At 36.0% G+C, this 20497-nt stretch overlaps 1 protein-coding gene across 1 annotated transcript in view; it reads left to right on the top strand.

The window, feature by feature from the left end:
- sorcs3a (sortilin related VPS10 domain containing receptor 3a) overlaps positions 1-20497 on the top strand; it is a 297150-nt gene that overhangs the window by 224547 nt on the left and 52106 nt on the right. Inside the window, exons 5-9 of the mRNA XM_053615676.1 lie at positions 4476-4549; positions 6430-6494; positions 13439-13557; positions 19290-19379; positions 19795-19974. Coding sequence (XP_053471651.1) covers positions 4476-4549; positions 6430-6494; positions 13439-13557; positions 19290-19379; positions 19795-19974 — 528 coding nt within the window. The remainder of the gene's footprint in view (positions 1-4475; positions 4550-6429; positions 6495-13438; positions 13558-19289; positions 19380-19794; positions 19975-20497) is intronic.

Below are 20497 nucleotides of genomic sequence, written 5' to 3'. Positions count from 1 at the left end.
AACGTGAAAAAAAAAAAAGATTTAGAATAAGCAAGTGTTTCAAAACTTTTGACAGGTAGTATACTTTTTTATCATCACCATGGAAAATTATTGAGTGCCAAGTTCGAATCTTGTGACAATGGGAATTTTCATATAGGCTTTTTTTTTTGGCTGAATTAGCATAATCAGACCAGTTATTTTTCATCATTACACTGATGCCAACATCATGTAGAGGGACAGTTTACATGTAATGGACAGTGAAATAATGCATCAAATTTCGTATGGCTTTTCTGAATAGGTTATTTCATAGCTTTGTTTAGCTATTATTTGATGATAAAGAATGAACAAGTATTTAAAAACCTTTGACTGGTAGTTTACTTTAAAAAAAAACAACAACTTTTTACTTTATCTTCATTAAATAAACTTTTTTCTTTTGACTAATGCAAAAAATATTTGTAACATAAACTGTGGAATTAGCAGAAATAAATGACATTTTAGGCTTCTAATAAAAACAGATGATAGTGTTTATGATCATTAATTACAGCCACATAAGAGAGGGAGCACTACTTACATGAGATTCAGTTTGGCACTGGTTGGAGCACTTGAATCCATGCACCACCTGTTGGATATTCTAGGAAGTGTAACAATTGTATTTAATTCTAAGAAACTGGTCTGACGAGCCCTGTGCCATTCTATGTGATAGGCTTCCTGATCCTGCATGAAAAACAGACGCATTTTTTAAGGCCACATCTATAGCCACTTCCCATTTTGTGAAGCTCAACAACCTTTTGCCGCACATCACAGCTATATTCCTTGGTCTTACCCATTGTTCTGAATGACTAAGGGAATGCGGCCTATATGTTACCTCATTTATACCCCTGTGAAACAGGAAGTCATGATTGAACAAATTCCTGCTCCTAGTCAATGGGAATATACTTCAAATGTATTTTTCACATATGAATTCATAGGGGTGCCAATAATTGTTGCACACCTATATTTAACAAAGATTTGTTTATATAAACCTGTGTTTTGTTTGCAATTGTTTGATATCCATGATGAGAGCAGATTATTGTTGTGAATTCTTTTTTAACAAAAGATCAAACGATTAAACAATAAAGACAATTTTTCAAAGTCTTCTTTGCTCATATTTACCAAGGGTGCCAATATTAGTGGAGCGCACTGTATATTATCAAACACCCAATCCAAGGATTCAGTTTGAATGATCAAATTGAATCCTTGTCCATTTTTGATTCTACCTGTTTTTACGCTATCTAACTTACTTCCCAAGTGCTGCTACACGAAGACACACACTTCAGAACTGTGTTAAGTGCTGCTACATTGTTCTCAGTTTAATAGTTTGCTTTGTAATTATACCATGGCTGCATGTTGTTAAAGACTTTGATTAAGCCTCTCCATTACTATATTTACATAAGACATTTCAACATGTCTCATCTGTGTCCTCTAGCAAGCACAAATAATTTGTTGATCTAATTAGAGACTGTGTAGAAAGAGAGCCCATGGTGTTGGCGTTCTGATTTAACTCTCTGGAAAGAGCAGAAGTAGTCAAGTGCCCTGCTTCTTAGAGAATGGAGTGAGGCAGAAATCATGGCGGTAAATCATGGTTGTCCTAGACAGAATCCAGAGCGGATGCCCGTCTCATCCATTAGGAACCCCTCAGAGAGCATCTCTCCAGAGACGCGTCCATTTCAGTGTGTTCTTGTAGCTTAGCATGTCCATTTCAGATCCATTCAAACTGAGAATTGATGTCTCCATATAGAGGGCTCGAGGTCTTGATTTACAAATATAAGAAAATAGGACTCGTTTCTCACTGTTGATTTATGGATCGCACTTTCTATCCTCAGCTTATAACATGTTTATGAATGATTATACCACAGCACTGTTCAGACAAGGCAGACAGTAGTTTGGCTACAAAGCAAATCACAGGATTAGCCTATACTAATGTGCTCATTTCTATAGTAACAACTTACACAGGGACTTGTATGGCAGATCTTTCATATAAACAGTTACATAAACCTATGGAATTGTTGATATAGTGAGGAGACATTATTATTCAGGGTTTTTGGAAGGTGTCACCAGTGTAATTGCTGTAACAGTGTGTTCTGTTTCTGCAAAGTCTTCAAGACATTGCAATTTCTCTTGTAATGTAACAAGTTGCATTTTTGTCATCAACTTCAAGAGATAAATAGAAATCAAACAGAAATAGGAAATACAACAGAGGCTGATGATGGAACAACTGTTTACAGCTGCTGTTTCATAAGAAGCTAATTTTCTCAGAGATCTTCCACAACGTCAAAATAATCTTAAATGGATCAAATGTATGGCTTGTCACTTTTTAGTAAATAAGACATTGTTAGCATTGTGAAATTGCTGTGTGGTGTGTAAAATCTGGTGTGTATGGATGCAGAGGAAGACTTGGGTGGCAGGCAAAATTTCAGAATTTCGGTAGAGCACCAGGCTCACTTTTATTTTCCAGTAGCTTCTTCCAGCGCACTTAAAAATATTTAAAATAAATAAAAATAAAAAGCAAAAACAAAAGGGGTCATCACTAGCTCGCGGCTTTTGCCTCGTTCATGGTCAAGATCATGCTTGTGCATGGGAATGTGTGTATGTGTGTGTGTGGGTATATAGCCAGCTCTGCTGGCTATACCACTCTGTCTCCCTTTCTCTGGCTCACTGCAATCACTGAAAGCACAAAGAAACACACATAATTAGGCTGGTAGTAAAATGACACATTTGAGAAACATATTAGACACAGGTGAGAATCATCACACATTACCTGCCAGTTCAACCTGCCTCCTCTCAGTCCACAGCTGATGCTTGATCACGCCCCACTGCTACTGATCTGTGGTGTAAGGGAAATAAAATACTCCAGGATGTGCTGCTATAGGAAAATAATGGACTTCAGGGTGATAACAAAAACTCTGTCTGCATCATAGATAAATAGATATCAATACATAGATGCATAAATAATAATAAAATTAATGATGTTTTATCCTCACCTTATAAATTGTATACCATTACTAGATTCTGCACAAATAATTCATTCATGTTTAAAAGCTAGTTACAAACAATTTGTAAATCAGTAGTATATTTTTAGATCATATACAAACTGCTTTATAACTAAATCCTGTTTAATAAGAATATGTAGCAGTAATTTGCTTTACATAACCTTTATTACAGTATTAATAATTGACTTTAGTAGGATCCTTAGGGCTTGATCTAAAGCAGACACTATTTATGCCTTATTCATATTATTAAATGGCTTATAAAGGTTAGAAAATGTTATCATTTATTATGAGAGCTTTCAATCACCATTTTCATAAAAAAACAAAGTAAACTAAAAATGGAAAAGGTAAAAAAAATAATGTAAGTTATTTTTAAAATGTTTAAAAATGTAAGAAAATGCAAAAATGTAATGTTGAACACAATGGAGAAGTAAAACATGTTTTTAAAAAATTGTTTGTTCAATCTTTCTAAGTATGTTTTTCAGTAAATAATATTTCACAAGTCACATGAGAAGTGTAAACACAAACTTTGTTACAACATTGACCTTTGATTTGAGATTTATACATTTACAGTTTTAGCATTGCATTCATATGCGGTTATGCTGCTTTCAACTAAAAGCCATAACTTGTCATTTCTGACACCGCTTCAACTCGGAATTCCCACGCTGGAACTCAAGTTCTGCAAGTGACATCAAATCAACATGGCTGCTCACAGCATCAGAAGTAAACACAGTAGCACCGCTTACCTTTAAATGTTATGTTATACTGCAGATACAAGTGTTTACTTTAGATAAAAAAAAAAAAAAAACATAGACATATTAGCTTGTTAAATCTATAACAATGACTATACGGTTCACTGTTTTGAGGAGGTAAATAACATTCCTCACAGTTAGCTCTCTAGCTTGTTGTGTCTGTGGTTTTTTCATTTTTTATAGCTTGAACGCTTGAAGGTTTAAAATTACATTATTCCGAGCTCTGATTTCCTATCGGAGCATCCGAGGTAAGTCGAATGCAGTGTTATTTTGAAATGCCATGGAGAAGCAATGTTACAGGAAGCTGGCTTTATTATAATCCAAGCAGCAAAGCATCAATTTTACTGTGCATCATCTTATAGCTATTTTTGAAATGCCAGCTGTCTCATCTGGCTAAAATATCTATCTGTCTATTAATTAGAATAGCCTGGCTTTAATGATGTCCCCACAACTAACTGCAAGGTTTGTGCTTTATGGCTCAAATCCTAAGTTTCATATACCTACTCACCCCATTGGTTCAAGCTTCCTGTTGCTGTAATAAAATCTAAATCACACTGGCTAATTGGATTTAATCAGAGAAAATGCAGTGAACTGTAGAAGAATCTACTGTCCCATCGCTCTGGGTGAACAGAGCACGTAGACTTTAGTGATATGATTTTAATGACCACTGCTTTCTCTTTTCTCTTTCTCTTTCTCCCTCCCTCTTTCTACCTCTTAGCTGTACAGCTCGTTTGACTTTGGACGGAAGTGGCATCTCGTTCACGAGCGAGTGACCCCCAACCGCTTCTATTGGTAGGTTACACACCTCATGGTACATTTCAGAATGCAATATCATGCCCAGGTTATTACGAACACCATCTCAGCAGAGCGATTCTCCCACAGCGTAAATACAAATTATAGGATGTCTTGCAAACTGCTGGATTGGTTGCAGGATTGTTGTTTTAGCTTTGGCATGTAGGGTTTGCAAATAGCTTGTTTGGGTTTTTTTTTTTTTGTGTCAAAAGCATGACTGTGATACTGATTCAGTTATTCCCCCCCCCCGAATCTCCACATTGTTCAGGGGTTTGTGAAAACAAGGACACATGGGGTGAATTTCTGTCCCACATACACTGAATCCCATGACACTAAGAGTTTGAAGGACAGAATAATTGAGAGAAAATGTGCATCACAGAAAAGTGTAATAAGGCGAGGCTATGAAGTTTATCATTCACTCATTCTCATTCTCTCTCTCTCTACTCTTTTCCTCTACTAAGAATTGTGCCGTCATCACAAATGGATGATGGGGACATTAAACGTCTATATTATGAGGTGGCTCATCCCTTTGCGTGTATATAAAGACTAGTTTCATTACGTAGCAGCAGCCTAAATGGTTTTCATCCTTTTTTTCCCCTTCTTGTAACTGAGTGCATCAGTATAGCGTTTAAACATTCAACAACAGCCTATATGCATGTCTCATTGGAAGAGATAAGACACAAGGAAAACCTGACCATGAGTACAAATGACTTAACATGTATAAAACATGAACACTTGAGGAAAAATTTTGGAAAAAATGTGATCTCAGCGACTTGTTTTTTAGAATTTCTGATATTTTGGGATTTTCACACACAACAGATGCTATAGAATGGTGTGAAAAACAAACAAAAAACATCCATGTTGCAGCAGTTCTGCTGGCAGAAACACCTTTTTGATTAAATTTGAGTTGAGTTTTGGTTTGAGTTGACAGGAAGGCTATGGTACCACAATTAACCACTCTTTACAACCATGGTGAGCAGAAAAGCATCCCAGAATGCAGATATAGTTCACACATATAGTTCATTTGAAGGTTCATATTAGGGGTAACACAGAACAGGTGTGAGTGATCATTGGGATATGTGACATGGTCATGTGATGTGCAGGGGTTGATGGGTAATGTTGTTCAGGACCGATTTGAGCTCTACTATGACACTTTGATTATTTTCCTATAATGGTGCACCCCACTGAATTTTATTCCTTACTTTATTGCTTATAATATAGTCTTATAGTAAAAGTTTGTTCTTTGTAAACGTAAAAAAAGGGTTAGTGTGACTGGAAACGAGCATAAGGGTTAAAACAAGGGTAGACTTAGCATATTAGAGAGATTGTGTTTATGAAGGTCACACACACACACACACACACACACACACACACAGCGTTTTGTCCATTTGGCAGAGCAAATCCCTCCATCTCCAACTGACTAAAGTCAAATGATGAAGGATTGAGCCACTAGCATCAACATGGGAATAGTTTTGGAAGTGTTTCAACAACTACACACCACACACAAAAACATAAAGCAGGTATTATTTTCATTTACACATTCACAAAACACAGGCGCCATTATTCGCATTTCCAATTATACTCTTTCACCTCTTATATATATATATATATATATATATATATATATATATGTACAAACACACACAGTGCTCCGAAATGAAAACCCCTCTTGCCGTAGTGATAAACAACAGCGCAATTCCATTTTCCCGTCATGAGACATTTGGGGAAATGGCAGCGCATAACAGGGAGCAGTCTGCTTTTATTGCCACTGCCGAAATAGAGCTAAAATAAGATGTCTATTACCGAGAGTGTGTTTCTGACCCCTTTAAGGTAACTCCTCTTCTTCTGTGTGTTTTATGAATGGTGTTGTTCTGCTGCAGGTCTGTAAGTGGTCTGGATAAGGAAGCCGATCTGGTGCACATGGAGGCGTACACTTCTGATGGACGTAAGTAATTTTCTATTCTTTCTGTTTGGGTGTCAGTCATTACTGTATATTTTATTCAGTACTCCTGTCATATATTTCTTTCTTTTCTTTGTTTGCCCTTCCTCTTCAACCCCTGCTACTTCATCTCATGCAAAATTCATACAAATTAATAAAAAAAAAATCATTGCATTTCAACAGACATACACACACACAACAACTCCAACCACAAACATTTCTGACTTTGACAAGATCTTAAGCAATAAAATTCAATCATTCATTCAGTCATCATCAGTAACCACTTTATTCTGGTCACTGTGCATCTGGAGACTGGGCACAAAGCGGGAATGCACCTTGGATGGGACACTAGTCCATCACGGGCCACCATGCACACACACATTCACACCTAGGGGCCATTTAAAGTAGTCAAACCACCTAACAGCATGTTTGTGGGAGAAGGACACAAGTAAAAACTCTGCATAAACAGTAAAGAGGTCAGGATCGAACCCTGAGACAAAAGGTGGCAAAATAGGAGGTCACCATCTTGCTTGTGATTGTGCAGTAGATGAAAATTAGAGCATAGTAGACAAAAGATCTCCATAATGGTTAACTGGTTTAACTGGGTCTAGACCTTTTTTATTGTAGCAGCCGACATCATTCTGTCTCCATCTGCTTTCCTGCTCAAAAAACATTCAGAAAGCACATGAAACACACTTCTCCTGTGATAACCATAATGACAATTATGCCATTTTAAACAGGCTACAGATCAAACCTGACTATGAATAAATTACACCCATAAGCTTTTGACCACCTCTCTCATCTAGTTTGTCTTTACCACCTTTTCATTTATTATTACAGTTATTAATGGTATCAGAATGAGCCACATGGCATAAAAAACCTGCAAATAACTTTCCACTGAACATCGAATAGTAATGTTTGACTGCAAAACAACTCAAGCTATCTGTCACCAAAGCTATATAAGCTATATACTCCATCAAGCTTGGATTATGTTGACACTTCTCATACACAAACCAAGGCTGTCTTTTCTCCATGTTAATCAATTCAATTCATACCTATCAATCAATACATCAATCATGTGCTAATTAATAATAACCTTATCTTCTTATAAGATGCATTTACTATAAAGAAGAAAAATAGTATTTAGATAGATAATATTGTGAAGTAAGCTCTTAGGACTAATTATAACTGCCAAAAATTTTAATTCCTAAGTTACAGCCATTTTAACCCCAATTTGGAAAATGACACCACAGGGTGCATTGAACTTGCCTCGACCCAGGGAATTCAGGGATGCCTTTTAAGTTTTGGACACACAGTTCAAAAGTTATTATTATAAACATACTTACAAATTAGGCCCAAATTTGACCAAATGATGGTGCTACAGTGTTGGCAGCACTTGGCCCAAATTTTTGGTCTTATTTAATTAAAATTATATATATGGCATGCAATATGATATCAATGAGGGAAAAAAATATTTGTGATGTTTTCCCTGCTTAAAATTTAACACTATAACAATATCAATAAACATTTTCATTATTTTGATATTTATTTATTTATTAAAAGTTTGTTGCCTCAAGGCAAAGTTTGTTGCCAAAATTTGTCAAAACTTTTGACATTTTCATGCAGAAAAAAAGAAATATATTTATTAAAAACATAAATTTCTTTAATGAAACACTTGAACAAACAATTTTATCTCATTTTTATTGCATTAAAAGTTTCATATTTAAGTAACATTTCATATCCTGCTGTTGCTCTCGGGCAACATTGTACCATTGTGGAACACAAGTATTACCAAACCATCATATCATCAAGTTATCATTTTAACATTGCAATCAGTGCTGTATTAAGGTAAAACATTCAAAAAAAAAACATTGTGAGTTGCAAATGATATCCACTATAATGAATTTACCAATCATCCTACTCAGCCTGCAACTGGTACTTCCATTTTCACCATCATCAGGTTCCTCATTCTCACTGAACTTGCTGTTGATTTTTTACCAATATGGTACTTCCATCTTTATCCTCATCTCCATCTTCACTCTCACTCTCTCCCTGCCAGATTGTCACTATGACCTCATAGTCCTCATCACTATATGACACCACATCCTCACTCTCATCAGCGGGCAGTGCTACCTGTGCTTTATACCTTTTTGAAGTAGAATAGAAAACGGGTGGATTTATCTCCTGCATTAAATCATAATATGTGCAGATATAGTATGTGAATTACTATTCTTATAAACGCATTACAAAATCATACAAAAATGCAAATACATTTAGAAAATTCTAACTCTTTTCCTTACAAATAAAATATACTTTTATTCCAACCTAGTACGCCTGGTATGGCCTTGTGCGATTACCTGGATGAAATTCTGTGAAAAATGCACTTAAATGCACATAAGGAGCAATGTGACATGTGCACATGTGCTTAAAGAGGAAAGATAATGGACCTCTGTGGGTCATGTGACCACTTTTTAGCATTTTCATTGTTAGTATTTGAGTTCTCCTCCAATGAATGAGATAGCATTGACCAATTAAATGGGTGTCTCAATAAAAAAAACAAAACAAAACAAAAAAAACAACTAAAATAGGCTATGTTGCCTGGAGGCAACACGGCACCATAGAGGTATACTCAGCAAAAAAAAAAAAGGAACATCCTCTCACATTCAACTGTTTTTATTTCCAGCAAATTTCTTAATTTTTGTTAAAGATTCTACCCCACTCTTCCACCAAGGCATTTGCAAATTCTCGATCACATCTGAGGTTACACATGGTTACATGTAATTTTCAACTGCAAGGACGATCAGCTGTCCTTCCTGTCTCCCTGTAGCACTGTCTTAGGTGTCTTGCATTACAGACATTGCAGTTTATTGCTCTGGCCACATCTGCAGTCCTCATGACTGCAACAGGCCTATGGCTTGTTCACGCAGGTGAGCAGGCACCCTAGGCATCTTTCTTCTGGTGTTTTTCAGAATCAGTAGAAAGGTCTCTTTAGTGTCCTAAGTTATTGTAACTGTGACCCTTAATTGCCTACCACCTGTAAACTATTAGTGTCTTAAGGACTGTTCCACAGGTGCATGTGCAATAATTGTTTATGGTTCATTGAACAAGCATGAAAAACATTGTTTAAACCCTTTCCAATAAAGATATAAAGATCTGTAAAGTTTATTTAGATTTTACAAAATTATCTTTAAAATACAGTGTCCTTCTGTCTTGCAAGGAGCTTCTGTGCATGGCCAGTTAATGACAAAGTGATGTTGCTTCCACTTGCGGATAATGGCCCCAATGGTTCTTACTGGAGGATTCAGAAGTTTTGAAATACATCTGTATAAGATTACATCAATATGTTTTGTAACAATAAGGTTCTGCAGGTCTTGGGAGAGCTCTTTGCTTTTACCCATCATGAGATGTTTCTTGTGTGACACCTTGGTAACCAAAAGCCCATCAGTTTACTAACCCAGCTGATATTAATTTGCACAGATAGGGTTTATTACTTAAGGTTTCCTTGCCTTACCTTGCCTTGGAGAACTGCTTTTTCTTATCATGTTCAATACATTTTTCCTGTCATTCCACTTTATTACACATAACTTTATTTATGGACTTTACTGTTGTGAATTCTTTATATTTCCAGATTTCTTGAGTTAATACTGATGACTGGTGAAATTTCATGTGAATTTCATTGGAAGTATGTTTACTGAAAAAAATGTTGACTCGTCCAATACTTATTTCCCCCACTGTATATACATGCTATGGTGTAAGAAGGAAAAAACACAGCAGGATGTGCTCTTCTTGGAAAATAATCAACTTCGGGATATGTGTTGTCCCGCACCACACCACCCCATTGTTGATTATATTCCTGTAACAGCGGTGTTTTATTCCTTATTCATATTACAAAACAGCTTTCAAACAATAATATCTAAATATTTCTCGTCGGTAGTTTGTTTTCGTCAGGGATCAATTTTGAGCCCTTTACTTTTTAGCATTTAAATGTTTCCCCTTGGTCAGCTTTTAAGATCTCTTGGTCTTAATTATAATTTTTATGCAGATGACACCCAGATTTACATTCATTCAAAACCTGGTGTTTGTGTGGCTGTTGCCTTTCTTGCACAGTGTATTACTGGGATAAAGGAATGGATGTGTCTAAATTTTCTTTGTCTTAACAGTGACAAAACTGAGGTCATGCTCATTGGTTCACCCCACCAGTTCCGTAAAGAAGGTCCATTAACCTTAAATAGAGTTGGCTCAAACTAAATTGAAGAATTTAGGGGTGAACTTTGATACAAATTTAACATTTGATCCTCATATCAAGAATTTAGTTAAAACATCATTCTTTCATCTCAGAAACATTGGAAGAATGCACCCCATGTTATCTTTCTCTGTGGCTGAAAAAATTATCAATATGTTTGTATTCTCCCAAATTGATTATTGTAATGCTTTACTTGTTGGGGTCTCCAAATCCATATTAAAGAAGTTGCAGAATGTGCAAAACTCTGCTGCTAGAATCTTGACCAGGACAGGTGATCACATCACAGGTGATCACAATTTTGGAGTCCTTGCACTGGCTCCCTGTCAAGTTTCGTGTAGATTTTAAAATCGTATGCTTACCTACAAGGCTTTGCATGGTTTGGCCCCTATGTACTTGTCTGAACTTTTAACCTTTTACATTCCAAAACATCACCTTCGCTCCAACTTATCCCATTTCTTGTTTACGCTCTCATGGGTGACAGGGCCTTCTCTTCTTTTGTTCTAAAACTATGGAACTCTCTTCCCTCTGAAGTTAGGCATGCTGAATCTTTGAGTATTTTTAAATCTGCTCTGAAAATACACTCTTTTTTTTTTAGAATTGCTTTTCTGTGATTTTTATTGTATTTTTTTTTATTGTTTTTATTGCATGTTTTCTCTTCCTTTATATTTCATTGTATTTGTATTTCTTCTGTTGTAAAGCACTTTGAGATACAACTTTGAAAGGTGCTATAGAAAATAAAGGTTTATTATTATTATTCTTTTAGTAGTTTTCAGGTGATGAATTTGTGCATTACATTCACATCCTGGCTGTGCTTACCGGGCTTTTATCTGTCTATATTTTTCTTTAATGTCTGTCTATGAATGTCTAGAACCATTCTATCTCGCTCCACTCTCCCTTCTGCATCTCCTTCTGTTATTTTCCTGCCATTTTCCTCCCTTCTCAGTGAACTATCGCTCACCTGACATTTTCTTCAGCAAGTAGAATTTCACTTCAACCACATAAAATCTTTCTCACCTCCCTCTCTCTCATATGTCTCACACCCTTGCTTCAATCCCTCACTCACTGTGTGAAGAAAAACGGAAGCCAATCCTTTTTTCCAATTACTAAAAGGAAATCTGACTCTCACCCTGACAGTCAGTAAGGCTGGGGGGTAAAGCCAAACCCTGAGGCTGCTGGACTGGATTATCTTCAAGATAAATACAGCACATGATAACTGATTACTACCAGCTTCAGTCTGTTTAATGTCAACCTCATAGCTCTTCATAACTCTGAATGTCAGTTAGTCAAGTCTCTTCATATATTAGGCAGCCTGTAGAGTTATAGAATAAGCAAACGAAAGGAGAATAAACAGTTCTGCTTTGCTTGTAGATGACTGTGTTTTTAAACTTACTGTGATGTCATGCATTTAGTGGAGGAGGAAGTTTGAGGTAAAAGTTCTGCACTAGTGATCAAAAGGAACAAAAATGCAAGTAACTGTTGTGCACAGATTCTCAGCTTTCATTGTAATTTGCTTCAAGTGTAAGTGACTTCTGACAGCTGAAGGAAAAATCAGCTAGAAATCACTTTTTATAGAAATCAATATTCCTTCCAATAAGTATGGAAATTATGGAATTAAATTTGTGGTAAAAGTATTGAACATAACTTTTAAAGAAATGAACAAAAATATACAATGAAAAATAAGATAAACACTCTGAAACTGAAAACAGTGAACTCTGGCAAAAATTGAACATGGTCTTCAATAAACATCATCCCTTTGTTAACAGTTATCTAAGCTTCCTTTTCACAAATAATGGTTTATGAATGTACTGTCAGAGTTTTAGTTTAAGCTTTCAAATTTTTAATTTATGCTATGCAAGTTTACATTTGCCATTCTGCCACAAATCTCTCGTGTGGGCGGGGCTTAACAGCTATTTACTCTCATTGGCTAGTGAGATTTGGATCGATACCTCAAGTATCTAGCTGAGGAGGTGGTTGATAATGATGACAAATATAGTAGTATGAGACTACCCAAACCGCAAATATTAATTACAAACTAATATACTGACTAAGTAAGTAAGTAATTTCCACTACAAATACAAACACTATAACTATACAGAGAACTGCATCCAGAACTCTGTACATCAGGGTGCTATCGATCCAAATCTCACTAGCCAATGAGAGTAAATCGCTAAGCCCCGCCCACACGTGAGGTATGTGCTAGAATGGTGAATGTAAATTTGTGGAGCGTAAACGAAAACTTTGAAAGTGTGAATGAAAACTGTGTCAGTGCATTCATAAACTATGATTAGTGAAAATGAAGCTTAGAAAACTGTTAACAAAGTATGCTGTTTATTTTGAAGACCATGTTACATTTTTGCTGTTTTCAGTTTCAGAGTGTTGTGTGTCTATACAGTGCCTAGCAACATGGAAAGTTTCTGTATTCTCAGTAGCCTAAAGAATTTACAGTCTACAAACTATATAAATTTTGAAAATACCCACCAGTGTGTGTTACCATGTCACTTGCAGGTATATTTGTGTCAAGATGTTGCTATTCAATGTTCAATTGAAGTTGCATGTGAACATTCTTTTTTCTGTGAGACTAGCTTCTGTATGATATTATATTCATTACATATTTATAATATATTTTGAATACAGCAATCATAGAAATATACATTCAGATACACTCTGACCTGTTTTTTTTTCATGTGTGTGTTTTCTTATTCCACAGATTGTCAGTATATGACATGCAGGGCCCAGGCTTGTTTTGAATCAAGTAGGACGTTCCCATTCCCCGGCTACATCGAGCCAAATTCGCTGGTGGTTCAGGATGACTACATCGTCATTCAGGTGAGAATTAAGGAGTGTGCAGTGCCATAGTGCACTTGTAAGCATGACACATAGCTGCGAACGCATATCCATTTATTCTCCTTTAGAATCAACCATATGGTACCCGCTGTATCTAATCAAAATATAATATTTACATTTTGGAAACTGCAACAGCATTGTAGTCAACAGTGAAATTCATTATTGCTAAAAAGGCTGTGCAAAAATATAGTCCCTGTGGGAATGAGGTTGTCCTTGAGGCATAAAGAAGATTATCACATAAAAAAACTCTCACTGTTTATTTAGATAGAAACATGCTATCATTATTTTGTTGTCACTGTGCTCAATGCATTTAATATACTATTGTACTGAAGTCCTTTAAAAAACCGATGTGTGTTGTATGTTAAAAGTAGTATTAAAAGCACAGCACACTGTGTAATCCTCAATATTGTAATATTCATAGTTAATATGCAGCCTTTGAGTCGTGTAATGGAAGTCAGACTTTTAGTTATTATTCAAATTCTCATTAAAGTACATGGTGCTTTGATTTTTTTTTTTTCAGAGAATATTTGTGCGTGTGTTTCAGCGCTGACCTGTGCACCAAATTAATCATCATTTTGTGCCAGAATGGATTTGAGGGAGTAGTTCAATAACAATATAATGCAATTTTCTGCATGTTTTAATTTCTCTCTTTTGCTCAAGTACGATTTACTGTGACATTGAACATTGTGGCAAAGGAAAGTGTGTCCTATTTAAATCCGCATTATGATGGCAAAATGTTACCCAATTTTCTCTCTGAAGACCCCTTTGCTGTTCAATCTTCAAACCTCTGTTTATTCCTTGGCAGGGACATGCATCATGTGTAAAGTTCCAGTTAATCCTCAGGCAGTTTTGCCATTCTGAGCTAAATGCATGACTTTGGTGCCTGGGGAAGTGATAGCTCAAAGGTTAAGATACTGTCCTTTTGGTCAGAAGGGTGTAAGTTCAAATCCCAGGGTTACCAGAGAACCACTGTCAGGTTTTTGAGTAACGCTAATAAACCTTAACAGCTCAGTTATATGCTTTCTCTTGGTCTGTATTTGATTCTGAAGCATATTGTCTGTCCATTAGGAAGCCGTTTTGGAAGCCATGTTATTAGTGGAACACTGTACACTGTCTCTCTTGTTCACTTTGCCAGGGTGGAGTTTGACAAAAGCAGAGATATGTCTCTCTTATGCATGATTCAGACCTTGGACAGTGTTTTTTTGTTGTGTGATATTGGATCAAGCAAGGAGCAAATTTAAGTCCAGCGGTACTGTCTGTCAGCTTGATGCAACAGCAATATGTCATGCTGAAATGTATATTTTGGGCTGTAAATACATGCCAAAATATACATGCCAATATTAAATGCATAAATATGACACTATTAATTAATGAATTCAATGATTGATAGTATTTTCCTTTAAAGACCTGGCTGAAGAGGCAGAGAAAAACGGTTTTTGGCTCTGGTGAGGAGAAAGAAGTGTTTGGGTAGGTCTAGTTGCAGGAGGTGGCAGGGAGACGTCTCTGCCACTGCTCTGCCACCATGAGACATTCCGGCAGTTAAAGGAGAAAAACATTGTTGAGAGGTGGTACCCAGCTGATGACCCTGTAGCTGGCCTAGACCATATGGAAGCAGTAGCACTGAGCATGCATTACTGGTGCTTAGTGAGGCTTGTCACAGCCTTAGTCACTTGGAAGGTCTATATGGCGATGGTTGTGTTAGGCATTCATGCCTGAGTGGTATTAGGTGTAACAGGAGGAAACCATATGGCACTGAGCATGCATTAACTTAGTCACTGGGCACACCTATGTGGTTTTGGTTGCGTTAGGCATGATGGTAAGGATGAAGGGAGAGCGGCAATTCTATGGGCACCGGAGGAGGTGTGACAGGCAGTAATTCTATAGCAGGTTAACATCTACCTGTGTAATCAATTAATTAAATAATTAATAATATTTTCTCACATCATCTCATTTTTCACACATCAGAGGAGGAAGCATCTTATGCGGTGATCCGTTTTAGTCAGAAAGTTCCAGGTCAATTCTGTCAAGTTTCCAGTGTTTCTGCTCGGAAAATCATGCATTCCCAGAGCAAGGTCATATTTGTATGGTCTTTGAATTGGATACACACATAAAGAAGATGTACATGAATTATTTCTGCATGATTAGCGAAGTTGGAAAAATTGGGCTGAAACCAGTTAAATTAAAACACTTTTTCACAACAGAAAAGCTACATATGATGTAAATGCATGTTTTATCAAGTACAAAATGATGGGAAATCTGTTTATTTTTGACTGCATGTGCCATCATATTGTTGGGACATCAGGTTTGTTAATGGCAGAGAACCTGGACAAGTTGAATGTTGCTCGAATTCCTAACTGGGAATTACGAGTTGAATGATCATTCCACATTTTAAAAAAAACAAACAAAAAAACAAAATATATATTATTATTATTATTATTATTATTATTATTATTATTATTATTTTTATTATTATTTTAGTTCCTTGTACGATTGGTTGTAGCATTAATCTAAGACATTCCTAAACTTGAGACAAGCTTTTAAATGAAGCAGATAAATGCTTGGTCAGTTTATTCTTTTAACAGTTGACACATTAGAAATTTTCTTTAAGGCATACATATTTCATTAATTCTTACCATATGGCTCTCACTAACAGCACTAAAACCATCACATCTCTGGCTAGAAAGGTGCTTTTAATTAAAATAATGACAGAGGCAGATAACTATCTATTGTATGAATTGTTATTACAATTCTCTTTTTTTGTGTCATAAAGACTTCAAGATTCAGACAGTCTAGTCTCTCTGATAGCTACAAAGTGAACTAACAAGCAACATGTACCTGCATTTGGGTATGACTATGCCCCTTAACAAGAGGAAGGCCAGAGGCATTGCTCAGTCACGCTAAAGATTTCTCTTGACAACTGAGAACTTTGACAGGTCCGAGGCTCCAGTATACAGATCGTTCTGGAAATAGCACATATTCTGGATGTTCAATAGACTGTTAGGAAAGGTATTGTGTTTGAAGATGGACCTGAGTCAATACATGTTTATATCAAATGCTGTACTTATGTACATCACTATGCATGTTCATTTAAAAGCCAACATGTTTATTAGTAAATATAATGGACTGTATACGTACAACCAATAACCATTTTTAGTTAATCAAATATTGAAAGTTAAAACAATTTGATCATGTTATATAATTTGTCAAACATTAAGAAAGATTATGATTTTCTTCACAAATTTAAATAAACAAAATGTGTGTATTTCTGAAACTAGTAGCATTGATAAATCATAAAGAATACAGAGCCATACTAAATAAACAACGTACTAGTTAAATAAAAATACACATTACTGATAGATAGATAGATAGATAGATAGATAGAGACATATATTTTTCTCTACATTTTGGCTTCTGTCCATACTGAGTTATTGTTAAGAGAAAACTGAGTTTTTTGAAAATTCTCTACCAAGTGGACACATTTTCACATTGTATTCTGGACTGAGAAAACAGAGATATTAAAAAATGATAACATATTTTTAGTCATGTGACCCATTCAACTCAAAACAATGATGTTGTACTGCAGTTGTGTTGGCTGCTATCCCGTTTGATAGTGCAGTTAAAATTAATGTCACTTTATAGGCCAAAGTTTTTACGCATGTGCAGTATAGGGATATAAATGTTTTCAGATATTTCAGGGTGGACAGGCAATTTTTGGAAAATGTTTGAAAACCCCAGTGTAGACGGCGAGCGTCTTAAAACGGAAATAACGTTTTCAGATTTATCCGGATTAAAGTGGACGTAGCCATAGATAGATAGATAGAGACTGACTGACTGACTGATGGATGAATGGATGTACTTCATTGATCCCAAAGGATAAATTGAGGAAAAATACTTTGCATTGCAGCCATTTAAAAAAGTAAACAAAGCATATGTGAATATGCTATATAGATAACAATTTTCTCAAATATCTAATATAATAATGTTAAATAACATGCATTAATCTATTAAATGTTTGCTAATTATTGAAATACAAACAGTCATTTGTAGTAGAATCAGTCATTTGTAGTAGAAACCACGCCTATTTATAGGCCTGCCGTGGTCAGGTGATATGGCAATTACGTGACTATTAAAATGCCACCTGTGAACCATATCCTCAGCCTCTATTATTTGAAGTGAAGATGCAATTCACAGGCATGTCCCAGTATGAGAAAGCTACGCAACATCTTGTTCCCTTCTCAGGAAACAGGGTTACATGCGTAATCCAGACATTCCCTTTGAAAGGAAACTCTGTAATCCTTGGAGATTTTTTGACCACTCGAACCATCTTCTTCACAGTGCACTGAGACAATATAGACATATGTCCAATTCCAGGTTGATTCATAGCATTTCCAGTTGACTGGACCTTCTTAATTATTGTCCTGGTGGTGAAAATGAGCATTTTTAATTCTTATTCTATTTTCTTATAGCCACTTCTCATTTTGTAAAGCTCAACAACCTTTTGCTGTACATCACACCTATATTCCTTGGTCTTACGCATTGTTATGAATGACTAAGGGAATTTGGCCTATGTGTTGCCTCATATTTATACCCCTATGAAACAGGAAGTCATGGTTGAACAATTTCCTGTTTCTAGTCAACCAGTTGTACAATTTTCTTTTTAAATATCAATAGGAGTATACTTCAAATATATTTTTCTCATGTGAATACATAGGGGTGCCAATAATTGTTGCACACCTATATTTAGCAGAGTTTTTCTTTATAACCTGTGATTTGTCTGATATCCATGAGAGCAGAGTATTTTTGTTAATTATTTGAACAAAAGATCGAAAGGTTAAACAATAAAGACAATTGCTCATATTTACAATGGATGCTAATATTAGTAGAGGGAAAGTTTGGACACACTCATTCTTTATTTTATTATTTTTTTCTCCACATTTCAGAATAATAATAAAGTCATCAAAACTCTGGAATAACACAAACGGAACTATGGGAATCAAAATAATTTAGTATTTTAGCATCTTCAAAGTAGACATTCTTTTTTCCTAAAATTTCCAGAAATGTATTCTTGGCATTTTCTCAACCAATTTCTTGAGGAATCACCCTGAGCTTTTTAAACAGCATTAAAGGAGTTCCCACTTTTTGCTCAACACTTATTGGTTGCTTTTCAGACTATTTTGCTCCAAGTCATTCATTTAAAAAAAAAATATTATTTTGTAAATAAAATGTAAGTTTTCTAAGGAAAGAAATAAATATGTTGGCACAATTGAATTTTTGTCTACAACATTGATTTCAAACGTTTAATCATACACCTTCAGATCAAATGATTTTTAAGATCATGAGAAACATCTCATTCAAGTGTCTCCAAACTTTTGACTGGTAGTGTATATGCTGTACATTCTGTCAGTCAGCTAACGAAATCTAATCATAAGTCATTACAGAAATGTCAGAGTGTTACACTGTGAACACTTATTTCTTAAAAGGAATTAGAACATGTGATTTGACTGGATATCACAGCAATACTGCTGTGGCATTTTAATAATGCATTTGATCAAACTCAGCATACCGCTGTGTGTACATACTGTACATTTCTGTGGCATCCTGGTGTGACAAAGACACCAGAAATATACAATGCCCCAGTGTTGTGCATTATTTTATGCTTCATATTTTTAGAGTCAATAGTATGACTTACTTGCCCTGTATTTTTCCCTCCACAGGTCACCATGTCTGGGAGAGCCACTTATTATGTGTCTTACCAAAGGGGACCTTTTGCGCGCATCAAAATACCTAAATACTCTCTTCCAAAAGTAAGAAAGAAAGAAAAAAAAAAATTTAAATATGAATTTGCATGAATTATTTGTGGATGCTGTGTTCAATAGTATGAAGGCTTAATAACTTTTTCACTTTGCATCAATTTGAATCCGGCTTTAGGAAAACAAGCATGTGTGTGTGTGTGCATGCATGTCTCTATAAAAGTTGTTTCTTCAAAAGCTTTCTTCCTAATGCTTTCATGATCAGGCAGAAAATTGTCTTCTCTTTGTTGTTGAGAGTCTCTGAATTTCTCCTGGTCAGTTGGGTGTCCATTAAAACACATGCGAGGCAAAGCTTTTGTTAATCAACTGGAATCCTATAGAAAACGCCTGCAGAGACCTAGCAGGATTCCTGGCTAATGATCTGTCTCTTCGTTTAACTCTTACTGTCCCTCTCACTCTCTCAATGCAGGACATGCACATCCTGAGCACAGATCAAGGTCAGGTTTTCGCCGCTGTGCAAGAGTGGAACCAGAACGATACGTACAACCTGTACATCTCAGATCCGCATGGTGTTTACTTCACTCTGGCTTTGGAAAATGTCAAGACCACCCGCGGTCTTGGGGGCAACAGTATGATAGACCTGTATGAGGTAGGTGCACGTCATGAACTTGCCTTTGCACTTGATTGTATTGCTTGGATTTATATATTTTTGATTTTCCACACATTTTTGTATTTATATATGTTTCTGACTGTAAGGTTGTGAGTCTAAATCCCAGATGCTGGGCCTTGAATAAGAACCCTAACCTTCAGCTGTTCATAGGGCACTGTATTGTGGCTAACCCTGTGAGGTGGATACATTCTAGCTTCCTTCTATGTTGGCATATTTGAAAATAAGTAAAGAAATACAGTCACAGACTACAAAAAGTGACCTCAATGACCGTAGCAAGGTTGTTGAAGCCAGATGGGCTGGTCTGAGTATTTCGGAAATTGCTGATCTCCTGGGATTTTCACAAAGAACGGGCTCTAGAGCTTACAGAGACTAGTGCAGTAGTCCAGTGAGAAGCAGTTCTGTGGGTGGACATGCCTTGCTCATGAGTGAGGTCAGAGGAGAATGGACAAACTGGTTTAAGGCAACAGGACAACTATGGTAGCTCAAATAACCACTCTTTACA

The sequence above is a fragment of the Ictalurus furcatus genome, chromosome 26 (assembly GCF_023375685.1).
Source record: "Ictalurus furcatus strain D&B chromosome 26, Billie_1.0, whole genome shotgun sequence".
NCBI lineage: Eukaryota > Metazoa > Chordata > Actinopteri > Siluriformes > Ictaluridae > Ictalurus > Ictalurus furcatus.
This window is presented reverse-complemented; position numbering and strand designations above follow the sequence as displayed.